The 19118-nt window shown below is 53.0% G+C and overlaps 1 protein-coding gene across 1 annotated transcript in view; it reads right to left on the bottom strand.

Annotated features, from left to right (window-relative positions):
- Window positions 1-17949, bottom strand: part of NEURL1B (neuralized E3 ubiquitin protein ligase 1B) — a 34858-nt gene extending 16909 nt beyond the window's left edge. The window contains exon 1 of the mRNA XM_055325571.1: window positions 17780-17949. Coding sequence (XP_055181546.1) covers window positions 17780-17810 — 31 coding nt within the window. The 5' untranslated portion in view covers window positions 17811-17949. The remainder of the gene's footprint in view (window positions 1-17779) is intronic.
- Window positions 17950-19118: the final 1169 nt, after the last annotated feature.

Raw genomic sequence — 19118 nt, 5'->3', positions numbered from 1 at the left:
GGGGGCTTAGTATTGAGATGGGGGCTTCATCATTCCCACCTGTCCTCCTCCATTCCAAGGGCAGTTCCTGGGAGGCTCTGGCAGCCTGGGAGACGGCAGGGTGGATAATTACTGTACGAGTCTCTGCCACTCATTCACAACAGCAGCTGAGTACAATTTTCATGGCAAGCGCTTATAAATCGCAGGCAACCTCTGGCACACAGTGGTCTGTGGTCGTGGCAGGAGAATAGCCACCCAGGGAAGGAGAGGCCGCTGCAGGGACCACTCCTCCCACACTAGCCGTGGGGTTCTCTGTGCCGTGGGCACATTGCTGGGCTTCCATTAATACTGAGACTAATGGGAGTGAGGACAGAAAAAGGAAGAGAGAAGTGTGATGATGAGGCAGGCAAGCCATGGCTCCCCTCCCCAGCCTGTGGGGAAGGATGCCCCAGTGAGAAGGCAGAAAGCCATGCTGGGAAGCTGGAGGCCCCTCTCCAAGCAGAAGCCACTGATCCACAGAAGACTGAATACAAGGACTGAAGTCCAAGGAAATACAAGGACTTAAACCAAAGTCCTGTATAAGAAAAAAAAAAAAACTTGAGGGACTTGAATCATTCATCTATTCAACAAATGTTTAGTAAACACCTAGTATGTGCCAGGCACCACGCTAGGCACCAGAAATCCAGTAATCAGGGATCCCTGGGTGGCACAGCAGTTTGGTGCCTGCCTTTGGCCCAGGGCGCGATCCTGGAGACCCGGGATCGAATCCCACATCGGGCTCCCGGTGCATGGAGCCTGCTTCTCCCTCTGCCTATGTCTCTGCCTTGTCTCTGCCTCTCTCTCTCTCTCTGTGTGACTATCATAAATAAATAATTAAAAAAAATTTTTAAAAAATCCAGTAATCACCAAGAAGGATAAGGTTCCCCACTCTGATGGAGTGGATGGACATTTGTGGGGGAGGGGCAAAGTCAAACAATAAGTAAAACGTACTCTACCTGGTGGGATGCAATCCAAAGAAGAAAAACGCAGTCAGGAAGTAGGGAAGAGAAGTGTTAGGATTCTCAAAGACGGCCTCTTTAAGCAATGCCTTCCGAGCAGAGGTGAAGGGAGTGCCCCACGAGGGTATCTGGGGGAGGAGCGTTCCTAGCAGGGGTAACAACAAGCGCAAAGACCCTGAGGTGGGAATAAGCCAGTGTGGCTGAGAAACAGCAAGGAAGCCAGCTGGGATGGTGTGAGCGAGTGGGGGAGGTGGAAGCGAATGAGAGCAGAGCTGGAGCAGTGAGGGGCGGTGGGTGGGGAGGAGATGCCATGGTTGCTGCTTGTTTTTTCTTGAACCAATTTACCCTGAGCTGGAGGGACATTATTGGAGGTTTAGAGCAGAGACGTGGCAGGACTGCTCAGGCTTTTGTGTGAAGGTGGGTACTGCTGGCTGGGGCCAGGGAGTGGGGGGGCAAGGAAGCTGAGAGCTAGGACAAGGCTACTGGATTATTCCAGTCAGAGATGGTGATGGCTGAGATTGGGAGGTGGGGAGCTACCTGTAAAGGTGGTGAGAAGGGGTCAAATGCTGGGTGTGTTTTGAAGGTAGTAGAGATTTGGGGTTTTGAGGTTTTTTTTCCCCCACAGATTTTATTTACTTATTCATGAGAGACACAGAGAGGCAGAGACATAGGCAGAGGGAGAAGTAGGCTCCTGGGATCCTGGGATCGTGACCTGAGAAGGGCAGACGCTCAACCACTAAGCCACTCAGCTGCCCTAGGGCTTTGAGATTTTAATAAGAAACATTCAGTATACTTGTTTTGGATGTTTAAAATATAGTCACTAAATATGACAAAATAATGATGGGGAAGCAGAGAGGTGGTAAGTAGGGGTAGAGAGGTATGAGGGTCGGATCCTGGAAGGCAGGGGCTTTTCCATTTCATCTTTGTTTTTTTAAGAGCTTATTTATTCCTGAGAGAGAGAGAGAGGCAGAGACACAGGCAGAGGAGAAGAAGCAGGCTCCATGCAGGAAGCCTGATGTGGGACTCGATCCCCAGACCTGGGACCACACCCTGAGCCAAAGGCAGGTTCTCAACCAGTAAGCCGCTGAGCCACCCAGGCATCCCTCCATTTCATCTTTGATTCCCACATGCTTAGCAAAGCCCAGGCACACACTGGGTACTTGATAAATGCCAGCTGCTGCCGCCTCTATTATGTTAGAGCTAGAGCAGACCTCAGAAACCCTTTCCCCTGATGAGCCCATTTTATAGGTGGGTAAATGGGCCCAAAGAGGGAGGGGGGCCTGCCAAGCCCAAGGTCTGTAGGGGTCTGGGCAGGCCACCCCAAGGCAGGAGGCAGGATGGCAGAAGTTATTTCCACCCAAGGAGGATAAGAACACTCTTCTGCTTCCAAGCCGGTTGAGCTAGGTTTCTGATATTTGCAACCCAAACTTCCTTGATTGATAGGAGTCACTCAGTAACCCTGCACAGGACACGAGATGGGGGCCCTAAAGGGCTTTCAGCAGAGCAGGCCAGCAGCACCTGCTAGGGAGGGGGACCCAGAGCCAGACTGCAGGCCACATCCAGAACCACAAGGATAAGAGTCAAGGCCCACCAGAGAGAGCGATTTCAGAGGACAAAAACAGGTAGGAGGCCTATGACCCGAATATAAACCATCAGGAGAGGTGGCCCAGGGAGCACAGAGCCTGCGTTCTGCGTGCACACTGTATGTATCCTTGTGCAGGCTACCCGGCTTCTCTGGTGTCAACAGGCCGAATTCTCCCCAAGGTGCCCACAGCTGGCAAACTCTCCAGGAAACATTCACTATGACCACAGATGAAAAGCCCACAATAATCATGGTCACGTGATTATTTTCCTCTCCCCTGACCTCACTGTTCTCCCATCCTTCCCTCTCAACTGGAGAATTTCTTTACCAAACAGCTTGGGAGTCCTGGGGAGATGTTCTTTCAGAGTGACCTGGCAGGTGCCGTGAACAGAACGCTGGCTGGGGAGACACACTGCTTTGGCACTACAAGGGGAAGTTTCCTGTAAAACTAGCTATATGTTAGGACACAATACAGCCAGGCGGCCTGCGAAGTTTACATACTTGTGTAGTCTTGATGATATGATCCAACCTCCTTCAGGGATGAGGGATAAACACTGTGTCTACCAGCCTCAGAGGCTGACGGGAGGTAGAAAGACCAGAGTGAAAGTGCCTCAGAGGATATGTTATTTTCTACAAACTGAAAATGCTTAAAATGAAAGAACAATAATCTCCAAATGGTACACCACCACTTGCTTGTAGCTCGGCTCCGGGAAAGTGGCTTCCGCAAAAAAAATGTGAATGCGAGCCATGGGGGCCTGTAGAACACCCTGGTTCAGAGAAGTCAGCGGAAAACCTGAAGTTAAAACACCACAGACACATATAGAAAAATCCCCCCCCCCAAAAAAAAAAGAAAAAAAAAAAAGAAAAATCCCTCCTTCCTCCCTGCCTTCACAGCCTAACTCCTAGAGCATTATGCACTGTCCCTGCCCGGCCCTTAGCCACGGAAGAGCCACTGGCTGTGCCCTCACTGTGTGCTGAGCCTCAGGCCAGATGTCTTCTGTATGGAACTGTAGCTAATTCTCAAAATTTTCACCTGTAGGATTTTCTAGGCAAAAACCAGAGCTCCAGGCAGCGGGGACCCTTCCCCCTCAGCTGCAGGAAGCAGTGTTGAAATGTAAAGTCAGCAATCTCTGATCCCAAAACAGTGTTCTTCCCTCCTGTCCCAGCTTTCTTTTCTTTTCTTTTCTTTTTTCTTTTCTCTTTTTTCTTTTCTTTTCTCCTTTCTTTCTTTCTTTCTTTCTTTCTTTCTTTCTTTCTTTCTTTCTTTCTTTCCTTTTTTCATAAGAGATATATAGAGAGAGGCAGAGACACAGGCAGAGGGAGAAGCAGGCTCCATGCAGGGAGCCCGATGGGGGACTCCATTCCAAGACCCTGGGATCATGACCTGAGCCAAAGGCAGACACTCAACCACTGAGCCACCCAGGCATCCCCTAGCTTTCTTCCATAAGCAATGCAGAAGTGCTGAGTACTAAGTACTGAGTACTTTTTACAACTTCATTGCCATCAGAACCCACATCCAGTTTTCCTTCCTGCCTTTTCGTTTTCTAACTCAACGTTACATAAAAAGCATTTTCCCCACATGGCTCCTGAACATTCACAGTGCTTACGTTTCATGGCTGCAGAATCTTCCATCTAGGGCCAGAATATCCCCCATCGTTCCCCTCCTGGGGATCACTTCAGCTGTTCCCCCAAATGGCCAAGTCTGTGGCCACAGAGGTTCCTAGCTGCTGGCACCAACACCAGATTCAAATGGGCATGCTGTCACCAGTGAGAAAACCTTCTGCCAGGAAGAGGCCCCAGACCTCTTCCTTCCACGGAGCACACGCTGGCCTTGTGAGGCCTTTCACAGCCAGTGAACCCCTTCCCCTTCTGGCCAGGAATCGGACCTGGGGACTCTAAGGACAAGGCAAGGCAGAGGGGGTGTTGTGAGATGGGAGCCCAGGAGACCTCTGCAGTAGCCCATCCCATGTGTAGGAGGGAGCAAGACACATTCTTGGCCCAACCTCACAGTTGACCAAGGGCAGTTTCAGCCCTGCCAGGACCAGAGGGGAGGGTCTTCCCAACGTTTTGTCAAGGAAGCCAGGCTTGGACTCTAAATGTAGAAGCAGAGATTTGGCGGGGGATATGTACTGAGTGGCTGTGGACAGTTAGGGAGGACAAGACTCTATTCTGTCTAAATGTTTCCACTACCCAGGCTTGGGCAAGTCCTTTGGTAAGACAGGTGGAATAAGAGCAGCTCAGGTGGTAGTTATGTGGCTTTCCCACATCAGTGTCTTGGGACATCCCTCATGGGCTCTGGGTTCAAGCCTGTGCTTTACTACTCATTTGCCTGGGATCCCTGGGCAGTCCCATCACTTCCCAGCGCTGCTGTTTATCATATGGAATAGTATGTGACCTTAGACCCCTGTCTCGGGCTGCTGAGGGGCCATGAGAGCACAGAGAGATCCAGGCAGAAATCCTGGCACATAGTAGATGATCAACTAAACGTTCATTTCCTTCCCCGTGGGAATAGCAGATCCAACTCCTGGGTGAGCCCTTCACCTCCATCTCTCCTGGGGTTTTATTTTCTAAATCTCGGTTTGAGAAGCAGTTAAAAAGAACACAGGCTTAGGATCAGACAGATCTGGGTTTAAAATCTGTTTTGTCATTTCGTAGCTGTGTGATATTAGGGCCCCTGTTTAACTTCTTTGGGTCTCCCCACCCAGACCTACAAAACTGGTGGGAGTCCTCACCATCCCACAAGAGTGCTGTGAGGAGTCTTGAACTTGGGAAATAAATCCATCAGACATGATGCATGGCAGGCACATCGTAGGTGTTCACTAAACACATGGTCTCTCCCTTTAGCCACCTTCATTCCTTTGAAAAGAAAAGGTTTCTGACGTCCTTTGACATCAGAGATGTCCACTTGTAGGTCTGGGGAAATACATCTATCTTGCCGTGTTCCTCCATGGAGGGCTGGTGACCTTGGCCAGGAAAGGCCTCTTCAAAGCCCTGGGGTCGACTTCCCTTAGTGTCTAAGGACAGAGGCCTGATTTTAAGCCATCCCAACAGTGTCCCAAATGTGCACTGTGCCACCTCCAGAACATTCCCCGCTCATTGCCCCAGCCCAGCCTCTCCATTGATCTAAAAAGAGCCTGAGCAAATGGCATTTACAGCCAAGAGGATGGCAGGAAGCAACACTCCAGCTTCTTTGGCCGCCGAGATGACAGCTTCCGGCGTGCTGGCATTCAGCAGATGGCATTCTGGCTGAAATTTTCAGCAGGTTCCACTCCACAGGGAAAGGGAATCGCCAGCTGAGAGAACGGTCTATTCTGTACCCTCCTTTCATCCGCAGCCTTTTACTGAGCCCCTGGTACGTGCCAGTGTGTGCCTCTGTTTATTACTTCATTTAGTTCTTGGGACAACCCTGCAGGGTAGGTTTTACCACCTTGGTTTTCCAGGGGAGGAAACCAAGACCGCAGGGCTGGGCAGTGGCAACAGAGGGCCAGGCCTGGGCCCTTCCTCCCACGTCATCGCACTTCTTTTCCAAGGCAGCCCCCCCTGTAACTGCTGGGAGCAGGGGTCGTGACCCTCATTAAGGGCAATGAAAGCTGTGTAGGCCTCTCTCCTCTGAAAAGTACCACACTCTCTGCACACAATTCGGCACCCAATTTCAGGGGCTTCTTGGACTCTCATAACCTCTAACCTCAGATGGTACAACTCCAGTGAGAAGTCGCTGGTTTGAGTGACATTTGCTCAGGTCCACAATTCAGTCAATCCTGTTGGCAGTAGGAAGCAACATGGTTGTGTGTGTGTGTGTGTGTGTGTGTGAGAGAGAGAGAGAGAGAGAGAGAGAGAGAGAGAGAGAGAGAGAGCGCGCGCACTTTAGAGAGGAAAACTCAAGGCTAGGATTGGCAAGGCTTCCCTCCACCCAAAGCGGGACAAGAATATAGGTCTTCTTTGGCAACAGGAAGTACCTTTGCCATTGGTGGGTTTGAATGTGGGCTAAAAAAAAACTAACCAACCTTCCCTTCCCTCACCTCTGCCAACTGGGGCAGTGACAGGCACTCAGGAGGCAGACGCCTGCGTAATGGGACTTTGTTCTCTGTTTCAGAGGCCCAGTAGGCTGGCACCCACGATGGAAAGGGGCCAGCCCACACTGGAAACCGCCATCCTGCTCCTCCCCTCCCCTTTTCTTTGCAAACAGAACCCAGTCACCCCAGTGCAGCTGGGAAGGCCCCACACTCCTGTCAACAGCTGCAAGGAGGCCGGGGAGGGAGGCCAGAGGTCACACAACACTGCTCGTTGGGAGCAGAACCCACTCCTACCAGGCCTGAGTGGCAGCCCTCTTGGCTCAAGTGGGCTCAGATGCACCAAGTTCCCAGGGGGTGAGGTCATCCCAACGACGCTTCCGAAGTGTGCTCAGGGGAGTCAAGACTTCCTAGCCTGTTCTGATCCTCTGCTGGGCCCCTTCACTGTGGCTTCTTGATAAACTGCCCCGAGAAACTCCAACCCCAGAGGGGTTGCCAGTTCCCATGGTTAGGGCCCCACTGCCATAGTGGGACAGGGTGGGGGTGGGGTGGGGAAATGTGCCCTCATTCTTTCTCAAGTATATCACTTCCTCCTTCATCTGACATTTATGGATCATGCACTCCATGCCAGGGCCTGCACTGGCTGCAGGAACCCATGTACTAAGGAGTCACACACAGTCCCTGCCCTGTGAGCTGAGACCAGCAGGGGGATGGACGCAGACACCACGACTGCACAGGGTGGGGGGGGAGGGAGGGCTGGGGCCATGGGGACACTTCACAGAGCAGCCACATTACAGGCCTGAGGCAGGAGTGGCTGGAAGGATGATAGGGGTGGAAAAGTATGTGTGATGCAGAGGGAGCAGCACAAAGGTTAGAGTGAGTGGAATGCACTCACGCTACTATAAGGAGTGTACGGCAGAAGGGAGAGGAGAAGCTAGAGAAGGAGACTGGGGCTGCATCACAAAAGGTCTTAAAGGCCGTGCAGAGGGGGTTAAGTTCTCAAGTTCTGGGAATCACTTAAGTGTTTGGAGCAGAGAGAAAAACCCCTGAGGATCCTTCTCTCCAAAGAATGAGATTTAAGCCCAGTTTCTTCCCATAGAAACTGTCCGCTCCCCTCTCTCTTCTCAGCCTATCAAAATGATCCAGCAAAGCGGGAGTAAGAAAATTGTTTTGGGTTATGAATGTTGCTTCCAGCTGCTGGGATGGTCCTGCCCCTTGGCACCTGCTTCTCCTCCAGGCAGCCCCTGGCAGCCATCTGGTGATAAGCTGGCTCAGTCTGCCAGCTTTCTCCTCCTTTGCCTTGGGGGCAGCCTCTCCCCTGGCCTGGGTGGGGCACAGAAGCCTGACTGCTCACTAACCAGCGGGGCTCCATCCTGACTCTTAGGGAACACTAGATCCACTGATCCTGCTTTTCAGGGTCAAAGCTCTGAAAAGAGAGGCTGTGCATTTTCCTGTTTCATGCCTCACTCCACCCCATGGACTCTTGCTAACCTCCTGACCTGCTAGAGAAAAGCTAGACTATGTACCACAAGCCTAATCCACCTTCTGGGGAAGAGGTGGATTGATGCCCTGGCTTGGTCTTGGGGAGGGGATGTCATCCCTTGTGTGTGGATGTCATCAATCAGCTTGTTTTGAGCTGTCCAAAGGCCACAGTTTGGCAGAACTTGAGATGAACAATAAGTAGCATCTAAAAAAGGAAAGTGGGTGGGTGACTGATTACAGTGGGGCAGGGACGGAACCCCATGCCTAACGTCCCTGGGCCTGGACAAGGAGTTGGGGGTGGGGCTGCATCAGAGAGATAGACCTTCCAGGGGGCAATGCAGAGACTACAGCTGGGCCGACACTCACCAGGCCTCCTGTGCTCCTCCTGGGTGAGGTGACTAGTGCCACAAGACCTGCTGCTAGTGAGGCAGGGAGGCTCTGAGAGGCTGGGAGAGGCACCGAAGGCCACACAGCCAGGAAATGGTGGAGTTAGCCTCTGAACCCATACCAGCCTGGTTTGAGAGCTGCTTCAGGCAGAGTGTAGATGTCATCCCTGCACAGGAGGATCAGAGCACAGTGCCTGGCACATAGTAGGTCCTCACCTAATGTTTCCCTCCCTGCTGTGTTTGGCTCTGAGGCCTGCCAAGAAGCGACTCTGAAGGGTGCCTCTCCCACTCTGCTTCCTTCTCTGAAGACCTAGCTTTCTGGTTTCCCTCTACTCTCCCCATCACACCGACACAGTGCCTGAGGGTTCATGAGAGCAGGTGAGTGAGGCTTGAGGATGCTGCAGGAAGCCCTCATGGTTTAGGTAAACAGCTGGGTCATGATTAGACTCAGATGTGAATCCAAAATCCGTGCATGCTTTTGACAGTACGTGGAATTGCTTCTCTAGCCAACCAGCGGTTACATTAGTGATCTATCACAGGGACTGGAGAGGAACAGGACTACTGGCCCTGTTGTTCCTCCCCACCCCCCACCCCAGCCCATCCATTTCAGGAGCCTTCAAGGAGACTTACAGAGTCCTTGTCTTGTGTTGGGCTCAGACTTCTAGATGGAGTTCCCTATTTATATCTCATTGCCTCCTATAAGGGAGGTACCACCATCACCCTCATTTTTAGGATGAGGTAGTAGAGGCTCAGAGAGGGACACCACTTGCCCAGGGTGACCCAGGTTAGATACAGTAGAACTATTTTAACTCAAGACAGCCTCCAAAACCAGTGCTCTTTCCACCACCTCTCTTGGGATTCCAGCCAAAGACCCCATCTATAATTACTCCATGAACTTGCACAAAGCTCTGGTCCCCAATGTCCCCATCTGCCAAATAGGTAGGTTCCAAGCACTCTCTGGTCCTAGGAACAGAGCCCCTGGGAAACTGCAGGGATGAAGGTCTGGGTCATTGTCAGGGTCAGGGAAATTCCACTGTCCCATCTCCTGACCTTGAATTGCCCCGAACCTCGAGGGAAAGGGAAGCTCTTCTGTGAAGTGGAAAGTCACCAAGCAGACCCGGCTTTGGAAACACAGGGTATGCACATGCCCACCCATCTCTTAAATCTGTCATCCTTGGGCGGGTGGAAGGGGGTGCGGGGAAGGAAAGAAAATACATGCCCAAGGAATATAATTGCAATACAAACAGTGTGTAATGTTGAGGATATAAACAGAATACACTTGTTAATGGCTGCAGGCATCCTGCCGAGTGCCAATACCGCCCCAGACACCCCCATCCCACCCATTTCCCCAAATGGCTTACTCATAAAAGAACTTTCTCCCCACTGCCCAGAGGTGAGGCAAGAGGCCAGCTGAGTCTCAGTAAAAAGAATGAAGAGAGAAAAAGTGACAAGGGTGAGCTGGGACTGATGTCCAAGAACAACTATCTCAAACCCCACTCAGAAATATCTGACACTGAGTCTGCAAAAATGCTGAGGCTGGGAGGCTACAGGGGTGGGGGTAGGGGGAACCGGACCCAGACAAAGGCAGGTGGTTTCAACTTTCTGTGCCTCAGTTCCTGATCTATAAAATGGGCCGAAGAGCTCCTGACCTGCAGAACTGGCAGGAGGATTTTATAAGTGAAAGATTGTGAAGGGTGTTCAGCAGATGAATGCTGGACAGCATAACCCATAGGACCCCGGGGTCAAAAGGCACCTTAATGAACAATTCATCCCAGATCCATCTGATGCTCAGTTGCCCCTACAATGTTCATGTCAAGTCCTAGGTGGGTAAAACACCAGTGCCACTCCAGCAAAGGGCACCTCTTCCTCCCTGCCCTCGTTCCACCTGTAGACTGCTTCCACAGAAAGTTCTTCGTTTGAGCTGAAATCTGCCTCCACGTGATGTCCGTGCAATTGGTCATGTCTGTGTTTTGTCCACAATGCCCTTCCCCATCAGGTCTGTTCTCTGACCTCAGGGATCTGCAGAGAGCTCTCAGGCCATATTGCTAGGGAGTCTCTGCCCCTGGGGATGATAGGGCCCTCGCTTTGCTGTCTATAAAGCCCTCAGGACATCAGCTCTCCCCTGACCTGCTTTACAAGGGGGCTGGAGATCTACACATCAGACTTCAGGGGATATCAGCTGGGGTCATCTCAGTGAGCCCACTGGTCACCTGGAGACTGTCCTCACCCTGCCATACCTAGAGGCAGTATGTGAGACAGGCTACTAAAGAAATAGGTCAACGATGAAAAACTAACCCACCAGGATACTTAGAGATTTCTGCTTAACAACACGAAGGCTTCCAGTGCTCCCACCTGACCTCCCACCCTGACCCACAGTCATCCTTCTCAGACCAACAGCCTCTCCTTCTAGCAGGAACCATGCTGGACTTGTGCCCTGGGGCAAGTTATTTTGCCTCTCTCTGTTCTCTCAACTAACAACAGTAGCCATCTCCTGAGGCTTGACCGGAGGGTCAAATGCAGGAACCCACTTAGAGTAGCGGCTGGCACTGACCGGCTGCGTGATAGGAGTTACTGGTGGTTCCTCTTCTGTGTCTGTCTCTCAGGAGTGCAGGGCTCAGCCCAGAGCAGGGGCTTTCTTCCCCAGTGAGTACATCATCCTAACAGGCACCCCGCATGAGCACGTACTGTCAGACACTCCGCATGCCTGCGAGGTAACATCATTATCCTCTTTTTGCAGAAGAGAGAGCTGAAGTGTAGAGAGACCGAGTTGCTTGTCCAGCTCCAAGGGGCAGGACGGAGACCCAGGCATGCAGGGCCGCAGCCTGTGAGGTTACCAACTGTGGCGAGAATGCCAGCACAGCAGGGAGACAGGGTGCTCCTCACCTGCAGGAAAGCCTGGGTGCGGGACCACAGATGGTTCTCACCTTAGCCCCGTGCCCTTGCTGACTGCCTGGCACTCAGGGCGGGAGGGCCTCTGAAGAGCTGCGCTCGGGGGCAGAGGGTGTGGATGCACCATGACGCCCGCCAACGGGCAGTAGGGGTGACCAACCGCAGGCCAGCTTTTACCAGGCAGAAACAGCAGGAGCCTGAGCCTCAGAGGGGCAGGAGGAAGGAGTACAGAGCTCAAGCTCACCGTCCTCCAGGGCAGGACTCCCAAAGGCCACCTGCGCCTTTTGAACTATAGAGTCTACAGGCTGGGGTGAACCTTTCCCACAGGCAGCTTCATTCTGGCTGCTGCAGATGTAAGTAATTCATCTTCCGAGGACAGAGGGTGGGAAGAAGCACCTGCAGGAAAGATGGGTTGAGAGGGGCAGGGCTCAGGATGAGAACAGGGGGCAACAACCCCAGGAGGCCACAGGGCACAGTGCCCCTTGGTGATGGAGGAGCAGGAGCTTTGTAGCTGGGCAGGCCGGGGGTCCAATCCCACTCTGTCACCTCCTGGGCTGCCTGTCTCAGGGTGTGTCTCCTTTTCCCTCTGAGCTCAGTTTCCTTATCTGCGGAATGGGAGACTACTTCGGGAAGGCTGATCCCGACAGTGTAAAGAGGATGAACTAGATGGGGGCTAGCATACTGAGGCTCTGACCACTCTACTACAGCCCAGGTGAGCACTCACTACCTACAGGTCTGCACCCAGGCCTCCCTCCTTCTCCCTCACCGCTCGAAGCACACACCTGGCTTCTGGGCTTCTATTTTAAGCCCTCACAGAGCACCATGAAGTACAGAAAGCCTTGTGGTCCAAAAGAGGGCAGAGCTGACACTTCTTGTCCGTAGGGAAGATTAAACAGTCCTTATGGCCAAGCCCAGTGAAAATGCTACGCCCCTGCTGGCAAGCTAGGCACATCATCCCGGCAGGGAGTATAGCAGCTAAGAAATCTAAGCCTCCTGACTGAGGGCTGGGCTGCAAGAAACCATCCCCTCCTCTGAGGGGCCTCTGCCCACCGCTCTAACTCCATGTACCACCCCCACTTTCACTGGGACCCCAGAATGCCACAGCTCCCCACATATGCCCTGTTCTCCCTCCACTCAGACCTTTGTACTTCTAGCCCCTCTGTCTTGAACAGCTTTTCTCATTTCCTTCTCTTGGCTAACTTATCTGCTTTCTGGTCTGACCAGATAGCACCGCCCCCGGGAAGCCTTCCTGCATGCAGCTCTGGGCTCTCACGGGCTCATCGCCCTCACTTACTGTCACTGTCCTGTCCTTGTTGGCCTTTCCCACTAGACCTTGAATCCCTAACCCAGGCTGTGACCCCAGGTGCAGCAGAGTCCGCCTGGAGGTCTAGTGAACAAACAGAAATGGCAAAATGGAACCCACCAAGAAGAGAAATCCGATGTCAGACAAAGCTGGAGAAGCCTTGGGCATTGCGGCTGTCAGTACATACGAAAGGGATGCCTCCCAATCCAGCCCTGAGTTCAAGGCTCACGATCCCCTGGGACCAGGCTTTTTTTTTTTTTTTAATTTTTATTTATTTATGATAGTCACAGAGAGAGAGAGGCAGAGACACAGAGACACAGGCAGAGGGAGAAGCAGGCCCCATGCACCGGGAGCCCGACGTGAGATTCGATCCCGGGTCTCCAGGATCGAGCCCTGGGCCAAAGGCTGGTGCCAAACCGCTGCGCCACCCAGGGATCCCCGGGACCAGGCTTTCAAGCCAGGAAGTGAAGGGCACTTGTCATCCATCCCCATCCAGGGACCCCATGGGCACGCTCAAATCCTCCCTTTTCCATAGCAGCAACAAGAACTATGATCGCGAAAGCTCCAGGCATTGTACTAAGACTATCTGCCCTATTCCATTTAATTCTTGCCACCCCAACCATAAGGGAGCTCCCCTTGTCAATCCCACTTGACCGAGAGGAAACTGAGGCACTCAGAGGGAAGTACCTTGCCCAGAGTCACTCTACTGAGCAATGACTGAGCTGAGATTTGAAGCCTGGTAACTAGACTCTAGGATCTGTGTTTTGGCCCCAAACACCAGACTTCCCACTGCTGTGGACCAGTGAATAGTCTCATGACAACTCTTATTAATCACTGGGGCCCATGGAGCCCAATGCATACACACACACACACACACAAAAAAAAAAAACTGACACAGAGTCTATGAAGCAAAAATACTCCTTACTACATCAATGCACTTGATTTTTTAAAAATTCTATGTCATTGAAGATTTTTTAAAAAGCTGGTCATGCATGACCTACAGTAGGTAGACCATTGGTCTGGTGGCTGGGCCTTGCTCAGGGCACTGGGCACCCACCCCTCCTCTCTGAGGCACAGGGCAGCGGCCCCTGGTGCTCTCCAGTGTTAGAACCAGCTACTTGTCCTGTTCTATTCATGCATCCGATTCCTCTTCCACTAAAGGCCAGCTCCATGGGGGCCTCCCAGGGCTTCCATCCCATTCCCAGCTGAACCCCCAGGGCCTGGCACACGATAGGTGCCCAAACGATGTCTGTTATATGAATGAAGGCGCACACTTGGGAAAATGCGGAGCACACAGACACTGGAGTCCCTCCAGCCTGGGCACACAGCACCTAAGGACAGATGCTGGCTGCCTGTAAAATGGGGACAAATATAGCTCCTGTAAAGGGTTGTTAAAATAGATAATGTGGGTAAAGCCCCTGACTCAGCTTGGCACAGAACAAGGTCAACATATTTCCCCCACTCCAAGCTCCAGGATGCCTGACTATTGAACTAACACTATAAAGGGCCATTGACATGGTCAAGCACGGACCCACTTAATGATTAAACCCAACTGGCAGTTTGAACTCAGCCTCTCCTCCAACCAGAACTATGGGTGAGCCCTGGAGGCACATGGAGGGAAAGGTTGCAACGCGCAGGTGAGAGAAGAGGGGAGAGCCCCACCACCCTGGAATTCTGCCTCCCTCAGCCTCGCTTGTTTATACTTTTATCTTTTCCCCTTACAAACCCCAGATGAAGGGAAATGGAGTCCAGACAAAAGGACCATGTGGTATTCGGGATAAGACAGACCAGGGTCTCCTAAACCCAGCTTTGCCACTGCCTGCCACACTGCCTGTGTGAGTTGGGTCAAGTGTTTTAACCTCTCTATACCCTATTCTTCTCATCTATACAATGGAGAAGAGCAGCTTACATTGCAGTATTGAACTGCAACTAGACAGAGAATGGGTAACGCACACAGTAGGAGCTTGGCAAATCTGCGTCCCCGTGCTGGCTCCTGGACACTTCTATTTATAGGGCTTTCATCTGAATTTGCTGATGCCCTTTGTGAAGACTGCCGAGGGGCTTCCTATATCAATCATGAAGGACCTTCCCTTTCTTTGACATGTTATCCCTGCACACAATAACATGATATCTCTCCTTCGGGGCACCCAACAAATGTTATCTGAACCATGGGTTGGAAGGATACTGCATATAGGAGGAAGAATATAGAACTCTGAAGCTAAATCAACCTGGACTCCAATCCTGGTTCTACCAACTGGATGAGCCATGTGAGCAGGGATGAGTCATTTTATCTCTCTGAGCCTTGGTTTCCTTAACTGTAAATGGAGATGATCCCTACCTTGCAGGGCTGCTGCGGGAATTAAATTCATTCATTTATTCAACAAATACGTACAGAACATCTACATACTAGCCAGTGCTCCAGGTGCTGAATATACAGCAGTGAATAAAAAGACAAAGTCCTCCCTGGGGAGATAGGTGATTAAACAGCTAATCGCACCTACCGTGTGGCACATGTTGATCATGCTAAGGAGAGACACCTGATGGGAGAGAGCAAGAGAGCCATGCTGGGGGCAGGGGCAATGGCAGGATCCGCGTTGGAGCAGAGAGCGAAATCGGGGAAACCATGTGGAGGTCTGGGGGAAGAATGCTCCAGGCAGAAGGATCAGCAAGTGCAGGAGCCTTAAGGAGAAGCATGCTTGGCGTGTAAATGGAGCCACATATGCAGGAAGCCTGGCATGGAATCCAGGTGCTCAGCAAATGCCAGCTCTCTATTTCAAGTCCCGTAGAAGGAACCCCACGCATGTGTCCTTTTCCTGAGAACGAAAGCACAAGGATTTCTACAGGGCAAGACTGAGCCAAGTGTTCTTTCAGCCTAAGATGCGGGCAACATGTGAGCTCTACCACTGGTTTTTGAGCCCCTGCCAGCCACTAGGCTCTGGGTTGGGCAACCAGGGATACAAGATAATCAAGACATGGTTTCTGTCCTCAGGCAGCCCCAAGGCAGGTTGTGGAGAGGGATGACGACAATGCAATGTGATCAGATGAACAAGCAGAGACTTAAGGTCTCTAGGTACCATAACAAAGGGTGGGATTGGTGTGGATGGTCAAGGAAGGCTTCCTGGAGGAGGTGACAACTAAGCAGAATTTTAAGAAATGGACTAGACAAGGAAGGATATTCCAAGTGTGAGGAGCATCATGTACTGATCACAGAGTTGTAAAAAAAGGCACAATGTGTGTGAGAAACTGATTACACACAGGTTGGAAAACAATCAATGGCCCTTCATAGTCTCAGCACAGCAACTTGATGTGTCTCGGGAATTCCAGCTCTGTCCCCTTCCTCAAACTCAGGGCAAGCTTCAGCCCCAGGGGAGAGTTTAAATTTTTCACACTTAGCTACTGCAGTGGGTGACAACCTTAACCCCCAACCCCTAGCCCAGGGTGGCCAGTCCACAGAGCAAGAGCCCTGTGGGATGCAGAATATATAAATCTCCAGCTATTTTTAGCCTGCCTGGCTGTGTCTGTCCCTTCACCCACCCTAAGGCTGACCCACAGGTGGCAGAATGGCTCTTTTTTTTTTATTAGAACAGCATAAATATTTTTAATTAAGAAATTGTTCAAAGGGGCCCATGCTGCAGTCAGGTGTCTGTGGCTGGGAGAATATTTGCTGCCCTATTTGTCAACATCCCTGTATACCTCTGGACTGGGTGGGTCCATCCCCAACCAGCCAATATCCCTGCTCATAGGAGGTGGAGGCCACCACCCTATAGGCGGACCTGGGTTCAAATCCCACCTATGCCTCTGACTAGCTGATGACCCTGTGCTCGTGACTCCACCTGTCTGAGAACATGGGGGTTTTGAATGCAGTGGCCCTAAAGCTGCCCCAAAGCTTATGAAGTAGGAGTTGGCTCCTCTTTCATAGGCCAGCCTTGGAAATCCCGGGCATGGCATCGTGCATTGCAATCCCCTTCAGGGAAAGAAACAACTATTTTTTTAATATAAAGCCTGGGGCAGGGCGTTATATGGGAGTGTTACAGCACAGACCAGTGATCTGTCTCTCTCCTAAAACCTCACACTAAATTTGTCCAGCAGCCGGGCAGCCGACTTGCTTCCACACTGAGCTGGGCCTTTGTACTTTAAAAATACACACACCTCTCACTTTCTGCCCAAAAGACGCTACCAATGCCTTGCTTGAAGCCAAAATAAAGACTTTTTCTAAAGACTTGGAGTGTGGGGGATGGCTGGTCAGGCAGACGTGGGGCCCAACCCCACTCACCCTCTATTAGCAGTATGACCTTGGGCGAGTCATTTCTCTCCTCTGAGCCTCAATTTCTTCATTTGTAAAATTGGGATAGATAAACATCTTTATAATAAAAAGCTGCTTTGTATGCCGCCCTGGGTATATAAAGTGCCGGACACAGCTCCCAGCGCAGTGATGGGTTATCAAAATTAGCAGGTAATTCTGTAGTAAGTCCTCCTCTGCCCCCCCACTCCCACCTTCCTACCCCACCCCCATCCCCTTACTCTGGCCCCGGAAATCCTAGGGTGAGGTTAACTAGGGGGCGATGCACTCTGCAGCGATGACTCCGAGGGACTAGAGAGCCCCCAGTTGAGCGGACACCAGAGGGGGGCGCAGCCAGGGTGCGCGTGGGAACATGGCCAAACCAAGGCAGCATGTGCCGCGGGGGCGCTGGTGGCTGGAGATTGGGGTACCCCTGCAAGCGCCCCCCCCTTCAGCAGCTGCAGTCTCGGCACAACGGGTGGTTCTGGCCGTCGGAAGCTCTGGGGAGCCCGACTCCAGTCACCCCCACCCCAGGACGCCCCGGGCTCCCTCCTCAGCACCCTCGGGCCGAAACAAAGGCGAGGGGGCGAGCGGCATCGCCCCAGCGGCCCCTCCGCGCATCTGGCCAAGCAGGGAGAACGAGGACTGGGGTCCCCAAGGTAACCAGGACGCGGTACCCGTCCTCCCGGAGCGCAAAGCCCAGCCGAGGGGCGCGCGCGGAGCCGGGGTCCAGGAGGCGACAGAGGGCTGCAGCCGGCTGCGCGCCGAGGGCCCCAGGGGGGTGAGGCGGCCCTCCGGAAGTCACCCGGCGGGCCCCCTGGGCACAGGAGGACCCCAGCGCCCGCCTCCCGGGCGGGGCTCCCCGGCGTACCTGGCAGGGTCCTGTGCACCGTGTTGCCCATCCCTGCGTCGGGGCGCGGCGTTGGCGGCGGCGCGCTCCGGGTGCACCGAGGCTAGTAGGGCGGCGGGCGGGGGACCCGGGCCAGGGCCGGGCTCCGGGGCATCGCGGCTGCACGGGCGAGCCGGCGGGCGGCAGCTGGGGCGGGCGCCTGCAGGGAGGCGGTGGCGGCGGGAGGAGGAGGCGGAGCCAACCGGCCCGAGCCCGCCGGCTCCGCCTCCGCCGCCGCCTCCCGCCGCCTCCAGCCGCGCAGGGAGAGGCGGGGCGGCGGCCGCCGCATCTTTTGAAAGTTTGGACCCCGCGGCGGGAGCAGGACCGCCGAGCCTCCCGCTCTCGCCGCTCCCGCGCCCGCGGCAGGAAGACGCGCCGGCAGCGGGGTGCCCTCGGCTGCCAGGCCTTGCTCTCATTTATTCCAGCACTGGGACGAGGCCCAGGGGGTGCCAGGCCCTCTCCCGGGCGGGCACTTACGCAGGGTGCAGGGGGTGGGCTGGGGGATGTACACGCAGGCAGGTCACCTGCGGCAGGGCTAGGGCTTGAGGGGGTGCGGTCTACATCCTACCCCGTGAGGGATGTAGGTTTCTACTACAAATAGAAACCTAGGCAGTATCCAAAGGTAGGGAGGAGGGAGCATAGTAGAGTATTTATTAAGCACATAGCAGGCACCGTACTGGACACTGTAGATACAGACGAGGCAGGCAAGGGGTGAAAACAGAAATAACAAGCAATTTATTTTTTTGAGTATTTTGTTTTTATTTATTTTTAGAGTCTGGGTGTTTTTGTTTTTTTAAGATTTGTTTATTTATTCATGAGAAACAGAGAGAGGCAGAGACGTAGGCAGAGGGAAAAGCAGGATCCCTGCGGGGAGACCCATGTTGGACTCGATCCCCGGACCCCGAGATCACGCCCTGGGCCGACGCTCAACCGCTGACCCACCCTGGCGTCCTCTATTTTTTTTTAAGATTGATTGATTGATTTGTTTATGATAGACATAGAGAGAGAGGCAGAGACACAGGCAGAGAGAGAAGCAGGCTCCATGCCGGGAGCCCGACGCGGGACTCGATCCAGGCACCCCAGGATCGCCCCCTGGGCCAAAGGGGGGCGCCAAACTGCTGAGCCACCCAGGGATTCCCCCGTCCCCTATTTTTTTTATTTATTTTGAAAGGGGGGGGGGAGGAGCAAAGGGAGAGGGAGAGAATCTCAAACAGACTCCCCACTGAACATGGGGCTCGGATTGAGGGCTCCATCTCAGAACCCCGAGATCATGATCTGAGCTGAAATCAAGAGTGGGAAGCTCAGCTGACTGAACCACCCA

Source organism: Nyctereutes procyonoides, unplaced genomic scaffold (assembly GCF_905146905.1).
Source record: "Nyctereutes procyonoides isolate TBG_1078 unplaced genomic scaffold, NYPRO_anot_genome, whole genome shotgun sequence".
Lineage (NCBI taxonomy): Eukaryota > Metazoa > Chordata > Mammalia > Carnivora > Canidae > Nyctereutes > Nyctereutes procyonoides.
The sequence above is the reverse complement of the archived record's forward strand: the minus strand, read 5'-3'. Positions and strand labels throughout refer to the sequence as shown.